Here is a 23,906-nt window from a genome sequence, read left to right as displayed (position 1 = left end):
TGAACCGCTAAGTGAAGGGGACGTAAACACACCAGCATCAGTTGTCAAGTGATGTTGGGGGTAACAAACAGACACACAAACACACACATACATATAGATATATATATATATACACATATATATACGACAGGCTTCTTTCAATTTCCGTCTACCAAATCCACTCACAAGGCTTTGGTTGGCCCGAGGCTATAGTAGAAGACACTTACCCAGGGTGCCACGCAGTGGGACTGAACCCGGAACCATGTGGTTGGTAAGGAAGCGACTTACCACACATACATCTTACTTACATTTTTAGTGCTTTCTTCCTTTATGGGATTTATCAAAAAATGGTTCAAATTTAGATTTCTTGACCTTTTTATAAAGAATTTTCTGGGGTTTGCCAAGCAAGAGAGAAGAAAGAAGAAAAAAAAAATTTTGAGAAGGAGTGGGAAGTAAAGAGGTGTGGCTTTTGTATGGTCAGACTTGTTTGTTTAATACTTAGTGGCCTTCTAAGGTGGGGGAGGAAAAAGAAGAGAAAGGAAAAAGAATATTTGCATTTGAATTGGTCAAGGTTTTAATTGAAAAACCAGATGTTGTTGTTTGACTTTCTTAGTAAAAGCTGTAATTGCAGTAGGATGTGGTTAACTATTTTGCTTGAAATTCTAGATGTTTTCAAAAGAGTGATTTTTTTTTAGTTCACTATACACAGAAATTATATATATACATATACATACATAGACATATACACTCCACCATGCAAACATACATATACACACATAAACATACATACACACATACACACACATATATATATGGTTACATACATACATGCACAAAGAGATCTATATATATATACACATAAATATACAGAAAAACAAAAGACAAAACAGGTGTATAAACAAGCAGGTGTATTAGTCTGACACTCCTGAAAGTGAGAAAGTCTTTTATGTTTTGAGCCTATGCTCTTCAACAGAAAGTTATAAGAGAAAATAAACAAAGAGAGAATAAAAAACTTATATGTGTGTATGTGTATTTATATATATATATATATATATATATATATATATATATATCAAAATGTAACCACATGTGAATCCTTGGTGATTTTCATCCTCTGTCTTCCCTTCTATTGAATATTCCAATCTGAAATGGCAAGGTTTCTACAGCTGGATGCCCTTCCTAATGCCAACCATTCTGAGAGTGCAGTGGGTGCTTTTTACGTGCCACCGGCATGGGAGTCATTCAGGTGGCACTGGCATCAACCATGCTCAAATGCTGCTTTTTACATACCAGTGGTAAGGGAGCCAGTCAAGCAGCACTGGCATTGACCATGCTTGAATGGTGCTTTCTATGTGCCACTAGCACAGGTGCCAGTCAGGCAGAACTGGCATTGACCACCTCTCTCTCTCTCCCTTTCTCTCTCTCTATATATATGTATGTATGTATTTATGTGTGTATGTTTCTATGAGTACATGGGCTATCATGGTAGCCAGTGGTTCTCAAACTTTTTCAGACAGCCACCCCCTTGGCACCCAGGCCACATTCCTAGCACCCCCACCCCTAACTCACCACCACAAACAGAGACCATTTTCTGTGCAAATTTCAAAACAACTGTAATTCACAAATAAAACTTAACCTAATTAACCCATTATTTTGGCCACCCCATCGTTATCCCACTTTTCCTCAATGCTCCCACTCACACCCTGGATCTTTACACTGCCCCCAGGGGAACAGTATTGCTCACTTTTGGAACCACTGATATAAAGCATTGGCTAGTCACAACCCTTTCTCTTGGAAGGTCACTTGTGGATGGGACACCAACTCATTGCAAAGTTTGACCAAGCTGTGGCAGCTGATGTTCATTTTCAGCCAAGTGAACTGGAGTAACCTAAAATGAAGTACCTTGCTTAAGAACATAATGCTTTGTCTGGCCCAGGAATCAAACCTACTGCCTTACGGTTGAACTTAAGACCCTAACAACTAAATCAATTTATTTCAGAGACCCTTGCATGAGCAAGTAGTTCAGGTTTTCTCATCAATTTACTAAAGAAATCCTGCATTTGACCATAGAAAGAAAATAGTCACCAATATAGGTGTAGGAGTGGCTGTGTGGTAAGTAGCTTGCTTACCAGCCACATGGTTCCAGGTTCAATCTCACTGTCTGGCACCTTGGGCAAGTGTCTTCTACTATAGCCTCGGGCCAACCAAAGCCTTGTGAGTGGATTTGGTAGATGGAAACTGAAAGAAGCTCGTCATATATATGTATATATGTGTGTGTGTGTGTGTTTGCGTGTCTGTGTTTGTCCCCCCAACATCGCTTGACAACCGATGCTGGTGTGTTTACGTCCCCGTCACTTAGCGGTTCGGCAAAAGAGACTGACAGAACAAGTACTAGGCTTACAAAGAAGAAGTCCTGGGGGTCGATTTGCTCGACTAAAGGCGGTGCTCCAGTATGGCCGCAGTCAAATGACTGAAACAAGTAAAAGAATATCAAACTTAATCTAATCTTTTATGCATGAGTTTATTTATGGGTTGAAATCTTAATGAGACTTCTCAGTATTTCCGCTTGAGAGACTCCTTTCTTAACGTGAACATGAATTGCCCTACAAGGATCTTATTATTCACACAGATTTACTATTAGTCATGTTAAAAAAAGTCTGAAAATACAAAAAAAAAACTACTATCAACTTTGCAAGCCTACTTAACATGCAGAAGAGGTCCGACATTATGTATGCTACAAGAAAATATATGAAATTGAACATTTCCTTCAAATTAATGGATATATCTAATGAACATATGAGCAATTAGCTATTCTCGGCTTCTTTGTTCTAGTCTTTGAAGCTCTTACAAAAGAGTTCACGGTTAGATGACAACGAGGACTTACATACGATTCCCATTGACGATTATTTTCTTTTATTCCTATTTTACTGGCTTCAGTCATTGGACTCCGACCATGCTGGAGTACTAGGTTTCTGTCAGATTTCACTCACAAGGTAATGGTAACGGTCAACCCGAGATTATAGAAGTCAAATGCTCAAAGTGAAATTGAACCAGAATAATGTGGTGGTGGTGGGGGTGGTGACAACTAAACCACACAACTAAACCTGTGTCTTGTGTATGACTGAGATTTGGAAGAGCAGCATAGAATGAAAAACATCTAATGATCACCTCCTCCAATGACCCCTCTGTTTATAGCAAGACACCTGTTTCTGCCTCTCTGTCAGATAACATAGTCCTTTCTATACAGGTGCAGGCATGGCTGTGGGGGTTAAACACCTCACCTTTCCTGTCATGTGATTCTGGGCTCAATCCCCAGAAGAACAACAAAGTCAACCTCAATGCCAATTAGTCTCAGAGTGTAAAAAAACTGGAAAAAATGCTACACGGTAATTGTTTCAGGTCTCTAATGATTCTGTCAACTCACAGCTTTTTATTGTGAATATAATAAAAATAGATTAATTATATGCAACTGCGGCTCAAGGCCTTTGATGTAGATGTATATATATAATCTTTTATTATTGATACTGGTGACTCATTGATAATATAATTATGTTAAGTCTTACCTCAGCATACTGGATCTTCATATCAGTATGTAGCTGTCGAAAGCGGCTGTAACGCCTAAACACTGACCAGGTCTCATCTTTCACACATATCTGTAATTAAAAAAGAAAAAAGAAAAATGTCTTTTTATATAAAGCAATCATTGCATATTACTTTCACATGCTTGCTTAGGTCAGATGGAATTTGTTGAGGTAGATTTTCTATAGCTGGCTGCCATTCCTGTCACTAACCCTCACCAGATTGTTGCTTTGAAGATAGCGGGAGTGAGCAACAAGGACAGAACTAAAAAGTTGAGTGTGGACTCTAAAACAGTGTCCGATACCTGGAAAAGATATATGGATTCTGCTCCTACCACTATTCCTGGTAGGAAATGATCAATTTGTACCAAACAAACTGTTGAAGATGTGAAGAAATGAATGAACCGAAATCTTCACACAGGAGTACAAGAAAAACTGCAAAAGCTCTTGGGATTTTGAAACTGTCAATGCACAAGATTTTTAAAAAGGATTTAACGCTAACTGCATACAAGAAACAATCCTGGCAGTTAATTTCAGCAGCTTCCAAGAAGAAACAGCTTGACGGGTGAAACCATGTTGGCTGAGATGAAGCACACAGGTAACAAAGTGTTGATTTGGTCCAACGAAAAGATCTTTACTGTGGAGGTAGTCACCAAGAGACAGAATGATAGGTTTTATGCACATAATGCAGGAGACTTTGCCGAAGATAGCAGGGGTCATTTATGCCACCACAAGCCAGCTTCACTCATGGTAATGTCCGCAGTTGCATCTGATGGATCTAAGTCCTCTTTGATGTTGGTGTCGAGGTCAACAGTGAAGTTTATGTGGAAATGATGGATGAGAAAGAGTTATCCAGGGTCAAAGAAACCTTGAAGCACTGTTACATCTTCACTGAAGATGGGGCTCTGATAGAACCTTTAGCATGCTGGACGAAATGCTTAGCGGTATTTCGCCCATCATTACGTTCTGAGTTCAAATTCTGCCGAGGTCGACTTTACCTTCTATCCTTTCAGGGTCGATAAATAAAGTGCCAGTTTCGCACTGGGGTCGATGTAATCGACTTAATCCCTTTGTCTGTCCTTGTTTGTCCCCTCTATGTTTAGCCCCTTGTGGGCAATAAAGAAATATATACATCTAATTTGACACAAAGGTGGTGCAAAGAGCATTCAGCGGTTTTGAAGACAAGACGATATGGCCTCCATCAAGTCCAGACATCAATCCCATGGACTTTGGTCTCTCTTAGAGAGTAATGTTTCTGCTCACCCCTATTCAAATGTGTCAGGTCTGAAGAAAGCTTTGTGGGTCAAGTTGGATGAAGTGGTGGTAAGGCACAGGTGCAAATCAGTGACCACTTGTTTGCAGGACATTATCAAGGTGAAAGGCAGTAATTTTGAAAGGTAGTTACTGTAATGGACTGCCAAATTTCATTCTCCTACCTGAAGTTCTCTTTGAATAATTAAGAAACATCAATGGGTAAAGTTTTCTTATTTCTTTACTACCCACAAGGGGCTAAACACAGAGAGGACAAATAAAGGCAGACAAAGGGATTAAGTCGATTACATCGACCCCAGTGCGTAACTGGTACTTAATTTATCGACCCCGAAAGGATGAAGGGCAAAGTCGACCTCGGTGGAATTTGAACTCAGAACGTAACCGCAAGCGAAATACCGCTAAGCATTTCGCCTGGCATGCTAACGTTTCTGCCAGCTTGCCGCCTAATGAGTAAATTTTTCTGGGACACCCTGTATACACACACACACACACCCACACGTGTACATGATATGTATTCCCTGTGTTTTTCCATTCATACTATAACTGATCTCTGTTTCAGTTTGTTCAACGCCTCCTTTGAAATGCTGTCAACAACAGAAACTGGTTCTCTTCCTCTTACCCCACCCACTGACACCTCCCACACCAGAACTTGCAAGTAAACAGACCAGCAGGAATTGATAGCCAGATCTTCCTCAAAATCACACCCTACCATTTTAAAAAGAAAAAGGAAGTACGCACTCCATAAAGAAACAATACATGAATAAAAAATGGGATGGCCATGGGTGGGATGCACTTGGCTAAAGACCTGCTCAACCAAGGCTGAGGAGGTTGTCCAAAGTGTACTTCCACTTTGTAATTAGTAACATTTCAAACACATCAACCGCAGTAGTCTCAGCTGGTTATCCTTATCTTTGCGACCCATCCTGACACATTTCTATTACTAGTGTACTAGTCATACTAAAACAGCTAAGGACCTGTACTCTCATAAAAGTCATAGTTTCAAGATAACAAGACTTATCACAATCCAAAATACTTACAACACACAGGTGTAAATCATACTAAACAGTTAGTTCCTTAGCAACGTTCGGAGCCGATTTATCAGTTGCATTGACTTGTCACAACTACCCACATATCTTGCTATTTTCCTGCCGACATTAGAAAGTCACCTTGAGACCTGACGTAATAAAGACATCACAGAGTTGCTCAGGGGCCTCTACGTCAGCTCTGTTTACGACTATTCAACTTCAACCTCTTCTTTTGTAGTTCAGATGACAGCTTCGAAAGCTGAAAACAAGAGGCTTTTGTGAAAATTTGCTTTAGCTCCATATTGGGGTCAAGAGTTTATGTTTCATTTATGACGACGAGTGTAAAAAATTATGGTTTGTATTACAGCTTTAATCTTTTTCTGTCTGGATTATCATAGCAGGACATCAAGTCAATTATTTCATCTCAAAATATTTCAGAAGGATTTCTTAATTTTGTATAAGACTACAAATTTATAGAAAGGAAGAAAATGTTAAATTAAGGTTATGAATTTGGAAGCTAGTCAGGGTGGTGAGCTGGTAGAATCATTAGTCTTTTGGCTCTTTAAGTTCTGAGTTCAAATACAGCCGAGGTCGGCTTTCATTCTTTAGGGGTTGATAAAATAAGTACTTTTTAAGCATTGGGGTTGATGTCATTGGCTTCTCTCTCACCTCAAAATTGCTGGCCTTGTGCAGGCATGGCTGTGTGGCAAGAAGCTTCCTTCTTAACCACATGGCCCCATACCTATTTCTTTACTACCCACAAAGGGCTAAACACAGAGGGGACAAACAAGGACAGACAAACGGATGGAGTCGATTACATCAATCCCAATGCGTAACTGGTACTTATTTAATCGCCCCCGAAAGGATGAAAGGCAAAGTTGACCTCAGCGGAATTTGAACTCAGAACGTAACAACAGATGAAATACGGCTACGCATTTCGCCCGGCGTGCTAACGTTTCTGCCAGCTCGCCGCATACCACCATGCTACAGCACATGGCCCCATACCGCCGCCACCACCACCTGCGATCAAGTTGATCTATGATCAAATACACCTTACAGCAATGACCATCCCTCCTTCTTTTACAGCAAAGTCTATCATGGTCAACATTACATGTGTTCTTTTCTTAAGAAAATAAAGTATGATTTATGAGAGATTCGACTTCTATTTCTAGTAGATTGAGTTACTATATAGGGGCTTTCCCCTCCCCCTCTCTCTCTCTGTTGCTGCCACCATCTTCAACATAATTTATATTCAGTCATGCTTGTATGAATTAGAAGACACTTGCTTAGTCACACAGATCAGTGCAGGTATTTTGTTATATTTGATTAGCCAAAGATTAGTAGCATAATGTACATTGGACTGTAGGTAAATGGAGCAAACATTTTAGAGTTGAAAGAGAGAGAGAACAGTTATAAAAGAATTTCTGTGTCAGAATATAGGAGATCAAACTGCCTGACCGACTAGAAACAGCAGCCACATCTGCCTTGAGTATACCCGAGAAAAGAAGATCATGTCAAATGAGGTGCTCCTGGTTTCATTGTATCCAAGAAAGTGGTGGGAAGGGATTTGGGTCAACCTGGAATTAAACCCCTATCTTGCCCAGGATATCAATCGTCTGGAAGCTGTTCAGCGACGTGCAACCAAAAGAATACCCTCCATCAGGCATTTGCCATATCCTCAACGCCTTACTTCCCTGGGCATGGACACATTGAAACTCTGACGTCTGGCAGCTGACTTGGCAGACACCCATAAAATTATCAACCATCGCACAAACAATAACTCTGAGCACCTCTTCAAACTCCACCCATCTAACACCCGTGGACATATTTACAAAGTAAGAAAATAGCACAGCTCCCATGACTTCAGGAAACATTTTTTCACGCTGAGAGTTGCTGAAGCATTGAACAAACTGCCGGCATCGGTTGTTAGTTGTTGGAGCACTGCATCCTTCAAAACTTCCATGCTTCCTGAGATTCGCCAACACTACACTTGATTTTCTCCCCTCCATACACACACAAGCATGTTCACTTTCCAGACATTTCTACATTACTGCATGTACTTTATATGCACTTTCTGACAAGTTGTGGTGCACCTGAGCACTGTATACAATAATTTCATTATATATTATATATATAAACAGCAGCTATGACTAGCACAATGAAATGCTGTACCCCAGGAGTGGGGAAGCCCCTGCCCACAGGCCCATTTTATTATATCTGCAGGCTGATATACTCGTATGTACGAAATATAGTCAATTTTTTCAATTATAAAATTTACACAATACTCGTATGCCTCTTTGCAACATAGGCTGGAGCCTGGTGCAGCCTCCTGGTTTGCCAGTCCTCAGTCAAACCATCCAACCCAGGCCAGCATGGAAAGCAGACGTTAAACAACGATGGTGATGATGATGATGATCTTACATAGTAAGAGAAACAAATTAGTGGTTGTGTATGTATGTGTGCACATGTATGAATGTATGCATGTATGTATGTATGAATGTGTATATATGTGTGTGTGTGTGTGTGTGTGTGTGTGAGTATGTATGTGTGTGTGCTCGCATATGTGTGCATGTGTGTGTATGTATGTATGTAAAAAAAAGGTAAAAATAAAGTTATCCTCTTGAGTCACACTGAGTCATAGGGGCCAGTTTCCCCGTTTCCATGGCATATAAATTCCCCACTTGGGCAAGACGCTGGTCTGTCACAGGGTCACTCATTTTTGCCAGCTGAGCGGACTGGAGCCACATGAAATGAAGTGTTTTGCTCAAGAACACAACACACTGCCTGGTCCAGGATTTGAAACCACAATCTTACAATCATGAGTCCAACACCCTAACCACTAAGCCACACACCTCCACCATGTATGAGTGCATATGTATTTGCATGTATGTGTGTGTGTGTGTGTATGTTTGTGTGTATGAATGTATACATGTACATGTGTATGTATGCATGCATTGTGTGTATGTGTGCATGTGTATGTATGTATGTGTGTGTATGCATGCATGTGTATGTGTATATTCCTCTATGTTTGTGTGTATGTATGTGTGTATGAATTTATACATGTGTGTATGTAAGTATGTATGTATATATGTGTGTATGCATGCATGCATATGTATGTGCCTGTATGTTTGTGTGTATGCATGTATACATGTATGTATGTGCGTATGTATGTATATGTGTGTGCATGCATGTGTGTATTTATGTATATATATATATATGCGTGCATTTATGTATGTATTTAAGTAATGGAACACGAGTTTATTGCAGGGATTACGAATTGAAGGAGTGTGCAAACAGAGAAACGGTAATGTCATTGGAGGCTCCCTCAATATTTCAAAGCTTTTCCTTCCCTCCCCCTCACTCTATTTCATAGTGAGGTGATTGCATACGGCTTCTTGGAACAAGAACAAACAGGAAAATATGTCACCACCACATCCTGTTATGTTAAACAGATCTTGGACCACAGGAGGCCACAGCTTTTATGGTTAAATAATTGAAATAAGCAAATATATATTGTATTTCAGGATGGTTATTCCTTTTTCTTTGTCAAACAAACACATCCACAATATATATTTGTTCTTCACTTGTTTATTACTCTTCTTATTCTAACTCATGTCCATTGTACTGAAGTCTTTCACCACACATCTGTGACCTCTTCAGCGACACTTTCTTTCCTCATGTGTGCTCTCTCTCCATTTAGTCCATGGTTTCAACACCGAGTAACTACAGGTAGTGCACCAGCATGACCTCAGCCCTGGACTGAAACCAGTAAAAGATAACATGTATATGTGTGTGTGTATATTGGGGACAAATTGAATCTGCCGAAAGGCTTCATTTCCATACATGCCAGCTGAATTCAATTTGTCCCCAGTCGAAAGACGCCTGTTATTATTATTATTATTATTATTATTATTATTGTTATTTTCATTGTATTTTTGTATTTATATTCGTGTAACATCGTCTGTTTTTCCATCCTTGTTTTCTTATACATTCAATGCTTTTTCCAAGGAATCTAATGCTCTTAGCTTAGTTTTTCCTTGGGGCTGGCCAGATTGGAGCAATCTCAAGATTAATCAACCGAAATTGCAAGGATGATCCGGTTCTTGACTGAAGATAAAAGGCTTGTTTTTTTGTATCGTCTGTCTGGATGTTTTGTTGTCCCTTTTTGTATAACTTAGTTGTCCGGATGTTTTGCGTTCTTGTCCCATTTTGTATTTTATTCTATATATATAGCAGTGCCCCAGCATGGCCACAGCTCATTAGCTGAAACTGGAAAAATCAAAAATCAAAATATACACACACACACACACATGTATTCTGTTTACATAATCAGTTTGATCAGGCACCTTCCTCTGTGGGTTGAGTAAAGTGTCATCCAAACTAATGTTTATTGGTAAGTAAACTTATTTTGCAACCCTTATCAGCTTTGTTTTTGTTGATAACTCTTATCAATAACTTTTCCTGTGATCCTGATTTGAGAAGACATACAACAATATGCTAAAGATCGGACATAATCTCTTGTGGCCAAGAAATGTAAAATAAAGTTTATCATAAACAACACAAACACTTCGTAATTTAATAACTTTCTACCTGTTAAACAGAAATTATTTTTATTTAATGAAACTTAAATAAAATCTAAGTGAAATTATGCTAAATACAACTAAATTGAAAACATTTTTCCCCTGGCCATATTGGCAATTCTGAACCACTAAGCTATGGGGGACATAAACATATATATATGTTTATATAGACATAAATAAATATATGTACATATATACGATGAGCTTCTTTCAGTTTCCGTCTACCAAATCCACTCACAAGGCTTTGGTCAGCCCAAGGCTATAGTAGAAGACACTTGCCTAAAGTGCCATGCAGTAGGACTAAACACAGCCACTCCTGCACCTATTTTTGGAAGTGTTTTATATACATATATATAGGCTATATATATTTTTTATATATATAGCATAAAAATTAATATATATTGACACATTGTGTCAAATGAACTCCACCTGTCTAACATTTCTGTTTTATATTCTTTGGGGAAAATTTCCTAAAGATTCTGTTAAATTTTTTCTTTTAATTCCTTTTTATTTTTCTAGCCCTTCAAGGTGGTGCCTTTTCATGGTCACAGTCTGAAGACTGGAACAAATAAAAGACAAATTAAATAAAGTAAAAATAGGTATAGAGGTAGGATGCTTATTGCACAACTCAGCCATACATTGTGTGCATCTATAGGTGCCTTTTTGTTCACTGAGTTACTGAAACAAGTAAAATTTAATAAGTAAAAAAAATTAGAAATACAAAGGTAATCTTGATCTCCAACTTAACGTGGCGATTAGAACATGCAATACTGTGTTATTTATCTCGAGACAATGTATCATTATGGAGTCATGGTGCATAGAAGCATAATTATAAATAAAATGGTATTTCTGTAACAAAGAATACAAACAATGTGTTTGGAATAATAAATTTAAATTCTAGTAATTAAGCAAAAACAAAGTGTTTTACTTCCTGAGCGATTCAATCAGTTGTTTAACCCTTTTGTTTTCATATTCCTGCTTTAATTAATTTTGTTTTAATTAATTTTGAAAATAATGAAAAATTTGGTAAAATAATTATGTCATTATTTAGTTGGTGTTTGGAACAAAGGAATATGAAATGAAAATGAAAGATTTTAAAAATTTAGATCACATTAACCCATTTTAACCCAGGTTAACCCTGTCGAAATTTTGAAGATCATCATCATCATCATCGTTTAGCGTCCACTTTCCATGCTAGCATGGGAGGGATAACAAACGTATGGAAGTGTCCAGTTAACCGTTATTGCAGCAAACAAACCAAATACAACTGTCCTCAAATGAGGACAGTGGGTTAAAATGAGTTAAAACAGAATGGTTTAGAACTAAGGATAGCTCCAGGCATCTTGGCGTCAAAAGGGTTAAACTTAGATTTTTTTTGGAAACTGTTATAAAATGTAATTACATGTAGGAACTTACCTTGACTTCATACTCATAATGAGTGTCCGAACCATGGCCTCGATAAAGATAAGTAGGAATGTATATCCGAATGGCACTGGTTTGGTTCTGGTTGGAACCAGTGAAAATGTCAGGAGAAGAAGGCTGCAAAAGATAGACAATATGGAATTTCAGTTACTTCTTCGCAATTTAAATTTCAATTATGTCCTCATTTAAAAAAAAAATTCTGTGGCTACAACAAAAAGAAAAAAATTGTTTAAAACCATGATTATTATGCAAGCCTGGAATAATAATAATAATGATGATGATGATGATAACAACAATCCTTTTGGGGGAGGAGACCAGTCGATTACTTCGACCCCAGTGTTTGACTGGTACTTTATTTATTGACTCTGAAAGGGTGAAAGGCAAAGTCGACCTTGGCAGAATTTGAACTCAGAATGTAGCAGCAGATGAAATATTGCTAAGCATTTCACCTGGCATGCTAAAGATTCTGCCAGCTTGCCACTTTAATAATAATAATAATAATAATATTCCTTTCTACAATAACCACAAAGCCTGAAAAGTTGGGGGAGGGGCTAGTTGATTAGATCGACCCCCAGTGCGTAACTGGTACTTATTTCATTGACCCTGAAAAGATGAAAAGCAAAGTTAGCCTCGGCAGAATTTGAACTCAGAACGTAAAGACTGACAGAATGCTAATAATAATAATAATAATAATAATAATAATGATATAATAATAATAATAAATACCCTGATGCAACACCAGGCAGTGGTTCTCGTGGCTTCTGATCTTAACTGATTGGCAGTGTTATCATGTACATTGTTTTGTCTTGGTATAAAAGATGGGCTACAAAAAATATTCTGTTTAGTACCACAGATTTGCTAGTTACATGACCTTAACCAGTTGGGCATGTCCTTTAGTGGCTGACGATATGTGAATCTCTGATCACGAGCAGAAGTAGTGGGGGAGCATCATAGCCATGTGTTGAGAGGGATTCTTTAGGGTTTGGATAATTCACCTCTGGAAACCTGGGTGTTTTGTTCAACATCTTTAAACAACCCTTATTCAGGGACTTTTTGAGTGGGATGGGTTACTCGATCAGAAGAAAATTGGACCCTACCTGCAACATGATGTGTTGTTTATCTTGCTGAGATCACTGTGTCATGTACATTTAGTCGTGATGTATGTGCTGCCCTCTTTCACTCAATAATAATAATAATAATGATGATGATGATGATGATGACAATGATGATGGCTTGAAAGAACTCATTTAATTGCTAGAGTATGTGTGCAGCTGGGACAACCCTTAAGTTTGCTGCCCCTCCTGTGCCATTACAGCCTATGCAGGCTTATAGAGCAGATCTTAAAGTGCCACCTACATAAAAGGTGTTGCTTGGGGGTTAGTTGTGCCACTGCATCCCCCTGACCAACGCTACTGAAGATACTGAGAGAACTACTATGTTGACATATTGATAGTTTATCAGAATAGCAAATTGAATGAAACACATTGTCATCATCACCATCATCACCATCATCAACATCCGTTTTCCATACTGGCATGGGTTGGATGGTTTGATAGGAGCGGGCCAACTGGGGAGCTGTCCAGATTCCAATTGTCTGTTGTGGCATGTTTCTTATTTCTTTACTACCCACAACGAGATAAACACAGAGGGGACAAACAAGGACAGACAAACGGATTAAGTCGATTAGATTGACTCCAGTGCGTGACTGGTACTTAATTTATCGACCCTAAAAGGATGAAAGGCAAAGTCGACCATGGCGGAATTTGAACTCAGAATGTAATGGCAGACGAAATACCGCTAAGCATTTCGCCTGGCGTGCTAATAATTCTGCCAGCTCGCCGCCTTGTGGCATGGTTTCTATGGCTGGATACCCTTCCTAATGCCAACCACTTTGCCAAGTGTACAGGGTGCTTTCTTATGGGCTATTGGCATGGGTGTGTTAATGCAACACTGGCATGACTGCATTTTATGTGGCACCAGCACCCGTAAAGGACAAGCCTGTATGCATGAATGATTTTACTTGGCTCAACGCATCTTCTCAAGTACAGCAAATCACCATAACTCCCAGTCCCTTCCCATTTCCTCAGTGAGGCCCAGCATCCGAAGATCCTTTCTCACCACTACATCCCCCGTTTTTCTGGGTCGACCCCTTCCACAGGTTCCCTCTACAATTAGAACTCGGCACTTATGTTGGATGCAGGAGGCTATTAGTACTACAAGGATGTCAGTAGAAATAGTTTAGGAGTGGCTGTGTGGTAAGTAGCTTGCTTACCAACCACATGGTTCCGGGTTCAGTACCACTGCGTGGCATCTTGGGCAAGTGTCTCCTACTATAGCCCCGGGTCGACCAATGCCTTGTGAGTGGATTTGGTAGACGGAAACTGAAAGAAGCCTGTCGTATATATGTATGTATATATATGTGTATGTGTGTGTGTTTGTGTGTCTGTGTTTGTCCCCCTAGCATTGCTTGACAACCGATGCTGGTGTGTTTACATCCCCGTCACTTAGTGGTTCGGCAAAAGAGACCGATAGAATAAGTACTGGGCTTACAATGAATAAGTCCTGGGGTTGATTTGCTCGACTAAAGGCGGTGCTCCAGCATGGCCACAGTCAAATGACTGAAACAAGTAAAAGAGTAAAAGGGTATCCCTAAGATGAAATAAATGAGAGAAAAACTGATCTTTGAGTAACCCTAGGTAACTGGGACATTATTTCATCTAATTGTGAAGTAGATGTGAGTTGATAAGCGAAAGGGACACTTTGTAGAACATTTTGCTGATAACGGAGACAATTGTTGCAGATAAGAGCAGTTACATTACGTAAATAAGCTGAATTAGTTGATAGATATGTTAATGAATTACAGGAGCTAGAAAGTTACGGAAAGAGAGAAAAAAATTGACTCTGGTTTGAATATGGTGTTAGAAGAGTTGAGACAAGCAGCTTAAAAATGTTATTAAATTGCCATTAGTGTGAGAAAAGAAAAAGCTTTTAGTGATGCTCCGGGGGAAATAGATATTTAAAAATCAATAATGCTTCTGATGATGAAAATAAAAAAAAAAACAAGAAAAATCTACACTATTCAACTACTCAAGAAATAGCAACCAAATATCCCTCAAAATCACATCCTACTGTTTTCAAATAGGAGAGCATACAGTGACATGGCTGTGTGGTTAAGAGGTTTGCTTCCCAACCACAAGGTTTGGGGTTTAGTCCCACTGCGTGGCACCTTGGGTTGGTAGGCAAGTGTCTCCTACTATAGGTCAGGACTGACCAAAACCTTGTGAGTGGATTTGGTAGGCAGAAACTGAAAGAAGCTTGTAATGCATGCATGTGCGTGTGCGTGTGTGTGTGTGTGTGTGGAGAAAATGTAAAGAAGTAACAAAGCTGTACAGGTGTCAATACATTACAACCGTTTCAAGTGGTTCCATTTAATTGATTAATGGAAACATTACATCAATTTGAAAGAAACTGCTCTTCTTCAGCTGCAGATGACCAAATAGATTTCAAATATAAAGGATAAACTATTTTTAACAATCGTAGTCATGGCAGATACTGGTGTCACACAACTGGCACCCGTGCCAGTGGCATGTAAAAGCACCCATTACACTCTCAGAGTGGTTGGCTTTAAGAAGGGCATCCAGCCCTAGAAACCATGCCAAATCAGACTGGAGCCTGGTGCAGCCCCTCAGCTTACCAGCTCTGGTCAAACCGTCCAACCCATGGACATTAAATGATATGAGATATGATATGATATGAGATATGATATGATATATGATATGAGATATGATATGGTATGAGATATGGTATGGTATGGTATGGTATGTATGTATACATACAGACATGTATATATATATATATATATATATATACATATACACACAAATAATTAAGATTCAGTTGAATTAGGTACTTAAGTTGAAGCACCAAGTCAGTCTGGTATTATCTGCACAGCTCAAGTATTTATATTTTTTTTATATATCAGATTTTATAATTTTTGTTTAAATACGTCTATGTATTACCATTATCACAATATCCCACTTCTGATTCATGGCTTAAAATTAATAGATAATACATATATCCTTCCAGCTATTCCATATGTAAGTGCCTCCTTGAGCAGTCTTTATGGAACCACCCATAATTAATTAATTAATTAAGTACAAGAATGGCTATTAAACTGACTCTACATAAGCTTCCATTTTAATGTCTATAATTGATACAGACACACCTTTTAGCTGTTTTGGTTTACGACCACACTTGGAATTCGCATCATCAGTTTGGAACCCCTATCTTGCACAGAACATTGACCTCCTGGAATCTGTCCAGAGACGTGCAACCAAACGCATACCCTCCATCAGACACCTACCATATTCTGAGCGCCTTGTTTCCCTGGGCATGGATTCACTGAAGCTCCGGCGTTTGGCGACGGACTTGGTAAACACCCACAAAGTTATCAACCACCTCACCAACAACAACACTGAACACCTTTTTGATCTCCATGTGTCTAACACACGTGGACAGCCTACAAAGTCAGAAAACAATACAGCTCCCATGACTTTCGGAAACATTTTTTCACGCTCAGGGTTGCTGAAGCGTGGAATAAACTGCCTGCATCAGTTGTTGACTGCCATGACACTGCATCCTTTAAGGCCCTCATGCTTTCCGAAATCCGTCGAAACTACACCTGATTATATATACACTTTAGATGAGTTGTAGTGCACCTGAGCACTGTACACAATTATAATTATTATTATTATTATTATATATCATTTTGGATGTTTACCGAAAAACTGGGGTCCCACTTGGATGGAACTTACACCCAGATGTTAAGAGCAGTCTTAAACATATCTTGGAGAACTCATCCCAAGAAATAGGAGTGTGAAGATCTCTTGCCTGTTTCTACTATTATAAGGTAGAGGCACTTTGCAGGACGTTGCTGGTCAAGAGCTAAACAAGTGATCTATGGCTACGGGTACCAAATCATGGCTATGCTCAAGTGTGGAGGCGCAATGGCCCAGTGATTAGGGCAGCGGACTCGCGGTCATAGTATCGCGGTTTCGATTCCCAGACCGGGCGTTGTGAGTGTTTATTGAGCGAATACACATCCATGAGGCTCTGGCAGGGGATGGTGGTGATCCCTGCTGTACTCTTTCACCACAACTTTCTCTCACTCTTACTTCCTGTTTCTGTTGTACCTGTATTTCAAAGGGCCGGCCTTGTCACTCTCTGTGTCACGCTGAATATCCCAGAGAACTACGTTAAGGGTACACGTGTCTGTGGAGTGCTCAGCCACTTACACGTTAATTTCACGAGCAGGCTGTTCCGTTGATTCGGATCAACCGGAACCCTCATCGTCGTAACTGACGGAGTGCTTCCATCCATGCTCAAGTAGGCTGTCCGAACACAATGGATGTAGATCAATTCACCAGAGTCACTGGACGCCTCCCTGAAGACTCCCCCTCAACAAATGCAGGACTGAGGTGGATGATATGTGAGGGCTAAAAATGTCTGAGCAAGCTCAACCAGATAATGATGAACAGTTGTAAACATTCGGCTTCAGACGTTTTGGAAGTCTGTCACCAAGTGATACAAAGCCAGTTTTACTTTTAAAGCAGAAGTTAACAACAACAACAACAGCCATCACCACCACAACCACCACCACCACCACCACCACCACCACAACAACAAGAGTATATTTGAACTGGTCACTTTCTTGTCATTGGTCTGTTAGGGAAATACTACTTTAGACATATTTTGCTAAACACACTGACAACAACAACAACAAAAAAAAGAAGGGAATCTGTGGCAGTTGCTGAACATGTTAGAGATAGCAGTCAAATCTCCCTAAAATCATATCTTATAGTACTAAATAAAGAAGACCACACCAAACAAAATAATAATCTTTGGCAACCAAAAAGATAGGAGGATCATGGCTGGAATGGTTTAATCATGGGTCTGTTCAACCCGAGCTAAATAACAACAAGTACAAAATGACCTTTTCCCTTCATATGAATAGGCTTATGCCTGTCATGAGCCCCAGGACACATACGACTAGAGCTTAACACAGTTTCTATGGCATATAAGTGACTGAGATCACAACACTCCCCACTGGATAGGAAGCTAGTCCACTGCAGAGTTAGCTTCCCAACCATTGCTGGGTTACTCACTTACAGCTGAATGGACTGGAGCAGCGTGAAATGAAGTATTTTGCTCAAGGACACAATGCACTGACCAGCATGGGAATTGAAACCACAGTCTTATGATCATGAGTGCAACTCTCTAACTACTAGGTCGTGTGCCTTCACTCTTCAGGATCAATATACCTCACTCATCTCGTTTATCTCCAGCTTCCACAGATCTTCCACACTCAACAGACATGCCTCAATGTCTTACTATCATAAGATGTATTTCACACATGCTTCAGTCACTGTACATTCTCAATGAAACACTCTACTCTTTATGGAGCCAATGAAGGAGAGAGAGAGAGAGAGAGAGAGAGAGAGAATGTGTGTGTGTGAGTGTGTGATTGATCAACTTGCTGAAAATAGCTGTCAAATTACCATTAAAAGCATAAAGAAAAGGACACATTGAAGAATATAATTCTAAATCGACAGGCGTGGCTGTGTGGTAAGAAGTTTGTTTCCCAACCACATGGTTCTGGGTTCAGTTCCACTATATGACACCTGAGTAAGTGTCTTCAAGTAGAGCCTTGGGTTGACCGAAGCCTTGGAGTGGATTTTGTAGATAGAAACTGAAAGAAGCCTGTCATATATTAATATACCTTTTTTCTTTACTTGTTTCAGTCAATATGACTATGGCCATGCTGGAGCACCACCTTTAGTCAAAAATCCCACCCCAGGACTAATTCTTTGAAAGCCTAGTACTTATTCTATCGGTCTTTTTTGCGGAAGTGCTAAGTTACAGGGACATAAACACACTAACAGCGGTTGTCAAGTGATGGTGGGGGGACAAACACAGACACACAAATACATACACACACACACACATGATGGGCTTCTTTTAGTTTCCATCTATGAAATCCACTCACAAGGCTTTGGTCGGCCCGAGGCTATAGTAGAAGACACTTGCCCAAGGTGCCAAGCAGTGGGACTGAACTCGGAACCATGTGGTTGGGAAGCAAGCTTCTTACCACACAGCCACTCCTGTGCCTATATATATCATCATCATCGTTTAATGTCTGCTTTCCATGGTGGCATGAGTTGGACAGTTGGACTTGGAGCTGGTTAGCAGCGAGCTGTCCAGACTCTAGCTATCAGCTGAGGCATTTCTACAGCCAAAATGTGTGTGTGTGTGTCTAAGGCAGCAAGCTGCTAGAATCGTTAGCACACCAAGCAAAATGTTTAGCAATATTTCGGCCGTTTTTACATTCTGTGTTCAAATTCTGCTGAGGTCGACTTTGCCTTTCATCCTTTTGGTGTCGATAAATTAAGTACCAGTTGTGTACTGGAGTCGATCTAATCGACTGGCCCCTTCCCTCCAAAAAACTTCGGGCCTTGTGCCTAGAGTAAAGAAGAGCGTGTGTGTGTGTGTGTGTGTGTGTGTGTGTGTGTGTGTGTGTGTGTATGTGTTTGGCCCCTACCACTGTTAGACAACCAGTGTTCGTGTACTTACATCTCTGTAACTTAGAGTTTTGGGAAAAGAATAATCACTGGGGTTGATTCACTCAACTAAAAATTCTTCATAATGGTTGCAGTCTAATGACTGAATCAAGTAAAAGATAGAAAAAAGTATGCAAAAGCAATAACATCAGAACAGTTACAGCTGGAATACCTTTGCACTTGCATACCTGAGACGGATGGTCTGCCCTCATGAATCATAACTACCCTGGGTGGTACAAACTGTAGCAACATGATGCATATTTGATCCTAGGTGAATCAGTTCTGACTTCAGCTGAACGACAGGAATAATGATCACAGTAGGTTACAAAGATAATAGAATATGTCTATGGTTTGTCGATCCACCCAAGCTTATTGTGGTGTTTATTGCACAGAGTCCTTTGTGACTAACTGCTCCTAAACATTTAGGGTATACTTTATTGTCTGGTAACCTCTCAATAGGCAACAGATTAAACAAAGAGAAGCCGCATTATCACAGCTCAACGTACTCCCAATGACAGCAAAAGATCTCACTTCTTATACACTGCTGTCTTAAAAATAAGAATCATCATCATTTAACATCCATTTTCCATGCTGGCATGGGTTGGACAGTTTAACAGGAGCGGGCAAGCCAGAGGATTGCACCAGGCACCAGTCCTCTGTTTTGGTATGGTTTCTAATGGCTGGATGCCCTTCCTAATGCCAACCACTTCACAGTGTGTACCAGGTGCACTTTTACTTGACACTGGCATGGGCACTTTAAATGTGGCACCAGAATACACTACATATTGTGTTCATGGGTGTTTAATATCTGGAAAATAACTGGGAAGGGCGTGGCTGGAATACCTTTCACCATATGACATTTTAAATGCAGATGATCTAAGACTAAACAACAACCCCACCCCCACAACCAACTACGTAACTTCAGATTGTTTCAAGCTTGACATGACCTGCACAACAACCTCTACCTCAATACACACGGAGCTTATTGTGCTGTTTCTTTCACAGAGTCTTTTGTGACTCCAAAACATTTCATGCATACTTCACTGTCTGCTAACCTCTCAATCAACAACAGATTACACAGTTGCTTCACTCACCATTAACCCTTTAGCATTTAAACCGGCCAAATCCGACCAAAAATATTCTGCCTGTTTTATGTTCAAACTGACCAGATCTGGTCCCTCATACCAACCCTACAATATTGTTTTAAAAATTAACAGCTACCTCATCAAAAGCTCAAAGCTACAAGATAATGCCTGATTAGTTCAAAACAGTATGGAGGAAAAAGCATTAATTTTGGCAGAATAATGTGAACACTAAACGGTTAAAGAGATCTTCACCATCATCATCATCATCATCATAATTATCATCGTTTTAACGTCTACTTTCCATATTTAACAGATTATGTTGAGGCAGATTTTCGACAGCCCTTCCTGCCACGAACCCTCGCCTGTTTCCAAGTGAGGCAATATTTTCCCATGACTGGAGATGTTTCCACGGAAGATTAGAAATGAAGGATACTGCTTGTGTGACAACAACACTTACAACAATCACATGATGTCAAGACAAGGAGACACCATCTCACACACTCACACACACGTGTGGGGTATGTGTGTGTATGAGACAGGCTTCTTTCAGTTTCCGTCTACCAAATCCATTCACAAGGCTTTGGTTGGCCTGGGATTATAGTAAAAGCCATTTGCCCAAGGTGACATGCTGTGGGACTGAACCTAGAACCAAATGATAGAAAGCAAGCATCTTAACCACACAGCCATGCCGGTGTCTATTGTATTTCCTGGAAATGGAGATCAACTCATCTGCCAAGGTAGACTAGTTTTATTTACAGCCAGACAGATTTGTCAACCAAAACAGAACAGACTATTTGGTATGTTTCCCTCAAGAGACTTCAACTTTTTCATTATATTTCTGTAGAAATAAACTGCGTTTGATTCGATTAATTTTGAAAATAAAGAATTTGATCAAGTAGATTTCTTATTATTAAGCAAACATAAATTAACATAAATTAACATTAAGTTTTGAAGGAAGGGTTTAATTTATATCACTTTAAAACAAGGCATTTATATCATAAAACCAAGAAGGCTCTCAGACAGGTTGGCTTTAAAAAGGTCAACACAATCAGCCAATAGTTTATGTCTGAAAAGCAGCGAGCTGGCAGAGATGTTAGCACGCCGGGCGAAATGTGTAGTCGTATTTCGTCTGCCGTTACGTTCTGAGTTCAAATTCCGCCGAGGTCGACTTTACCTTTCATCCTTTCAGGATTGATTAAATAAGTACCAGTTACGCACTGGGGTCGATATAATCGACTTAATCCATTTGTCTGTCCTTGTTTGTCCTCTCTGTGCTTAGCCCCTTGTGGGTAGTAAAGAAATAGATTATGTCTGAAAATATTGGAATTATAGAAATGAGAGCAGAGGACAACAAACTTCTTATATTATTAACCCTTTCATGGAATCCTTGATAGATTATCGACCCCATCATGTAAATTTCTAAAATTAAAAAGTGTAATTAATATAAAAATTCTTGATTTAAACACAATAATTTCTTAGTTCTTTTGTGTCATTTCTGCTTTTAGTAAGAAATATTTTAAAGAAATTCAATGTAAATATTTAATAAAACTGATATAAAAAAAAAGAGAACAAAAATTCAGCAGTACCCTTAATACCCAAAACCATTTCAGGTGTTTATCAACCACTTGGCTAGCCAATTAGGCCCTGAGCGGGGTCAATGTTGACTATTTTGCTGAACTGTGGACTAGAGACAAAATCTTGAGTTTCACCAAAAACGAGAGAACAAAAATGGGAATTGTGCTTGTCTGGCAAATGACACCTGGTAGCAACAAAACCCACATAGCAAGAAAATATGGACACAAATATACAGAGGAACAGATCCCTAATTTCTTTGGCATATCCCTCAACAATTCAAACTAAAAGAAGAAACATTTTTGCTGCATCCCAAACAGACTACACACACACACACATCTTTCTCAATAACTCTGCAATAAGCTCAAAATACTTAATACACAAAGACCATCATCATTGTTCGACCGTTGTCGAGACAATGGAATTTACTATGTTACGCCAGACCTCACGGTCCATCATAGCATTACGGAGGTCCTGTTGCTGGATGCCTATAACCCTGGAGATTACATCAGGGTAGGAGAGTGTGCGCCCTCTGGTATCGCGAGCAGATGGCTTCCAGAAGAGAAGAGTAGAAATTACCTCGTTTTCAGCTCTACAACAATGTCCAGCAAACTGGACTCTTCTACCTTTCACAAGAGATGATACACAAAGACCACCTAATACAGGATGAATCAAAAGTAGCACTCAATTCCTGCCTTAGAGTTGATATGTCTGAACTCCCAATTGGGATATACAGTGTGATTCAAAAGTCATGATATATAGGAAAAGATTATTTTTTTATAAGAAACAGTTAAATGAAAGAAAACTGTTTCTTCTAAAAAATAAAATTGTTCTTATGTATGGCAACTTTTGAATGACCCTGTAGTTTTGGCATTTAGCTCTTGTTTTATAGATTGGGGTATCAAAGAGTATTAACACCATGATGCATGATCCAGATTTGGTAACTTTCAAAAACTGTCAGTAGTACTCTTTTACTCTTTTATTTGTTTCAGTCATTTTGACTGCGGCCATGCTGGAGCACCGCCTTTAGTCGAGCAAATCGACCCCAGGACTTATTCTTTGTAAGCCCAGTACTTATTCTATCAGTTTCTTTTGCCGAACCGCTAAGTGACGGGGACGTAAACACACCAGCGTCGGTTGTCAAGCAATGCTAGGAGGACAAACACAGACACACACACACACATACATATATATACATATATACGACAGGCTTCTTTCAGTTTCCGTCTACCAAATCCACTCACAAGGCATTGGTCGGCCCGGGGCTATAGCAGAAGACACTTGCCCAAGATGCCACGCAGTGGGACTGAACCTGGAACCATGTGGTTGGTTAGCAAGCTACTTACCACACAGCCACTCCTGCGCCTATCCTGCAAAACAACAAAGGCACAACTTCCTAGAAACAAGGGACTACTTTTGACTCACCCTGTAAACCTAAATATACAAAGAAAAAAAAAGCTAATGTAGTCCAGAGTGCCAGAAATAAATTTGGGCTGCTCAGGGCTAAAATGTTTTGGATCAAAAGCTTGGCGAGGGCTGAGTTGTGAGTCAACAACATCAAATATGCAACTAGTGTCATTTCATAGGTGTTGTGTGTTCAAACTCATGCAGTTCCTACAAATACAAGACCAGCACATTAGGGACTTATTGTAATATTTTTGTGTATTGTTAAACAATGCAACAGAACATTCCTGTATCAATATCTATGAAGCTGAAATGCGAAAAAGTTGTTTGATTTCTTGGTTATTTGTCTCATTGATGGGGTTGGTTTGGCACC

General features: G+C 39.6%; 1 protein-coding gene across 4 annotated transcripts in view; it reads right to left on the bottom strand.

Annotated features, from left to right (window-relative positions):
- LOC115217138 (kinesin-like protein KIF16B) overlaps positions 1-23,906 on the bottom strand; it is a 117,470-nt gene that overhangs the window by 5,401 nt on the left and 88,163 nt on the right. For all 4 annotated transcript variants that reach the window (XM_029786751.2, XM_036507298.1, XM_029786752.2 and 1 more), the window contains 2 exons: positions 11,851-11,973; positions 3,543-3,632 (listed from right to left, as the gene is read on the bottom strand). In XM_029786751.2, coding sequence (XP_029642611.1) covers positions 3,543-3,632; positions 11,851-11,973 — 213 coding nt within the window. The remainder of the gene's footprint in view (positions 1-3,542; positions 3,633-11,850; positions 11,974-23,906) is intronic.

This window comes from Octopus sinensis, linkage group LG11 (genome assembly GCF_006345805.1).
Source record: "Octopus sinensis linkage group LG11, ASM634580v1, whole genome shotgun sequence".
NCBI classification, from domain to species: domain Eukaryota; kingdom Metazoa; phylum Mollusca; class Cephalopoda; order Octopoda; family Octopodidae; genus Octopus; species Octopus sinensis.
The sequence above is the reverse complement of the archived record's forward strand: the minus strand, read 5'-3'. Positions and strand labels throughout refer to the sequence as shown.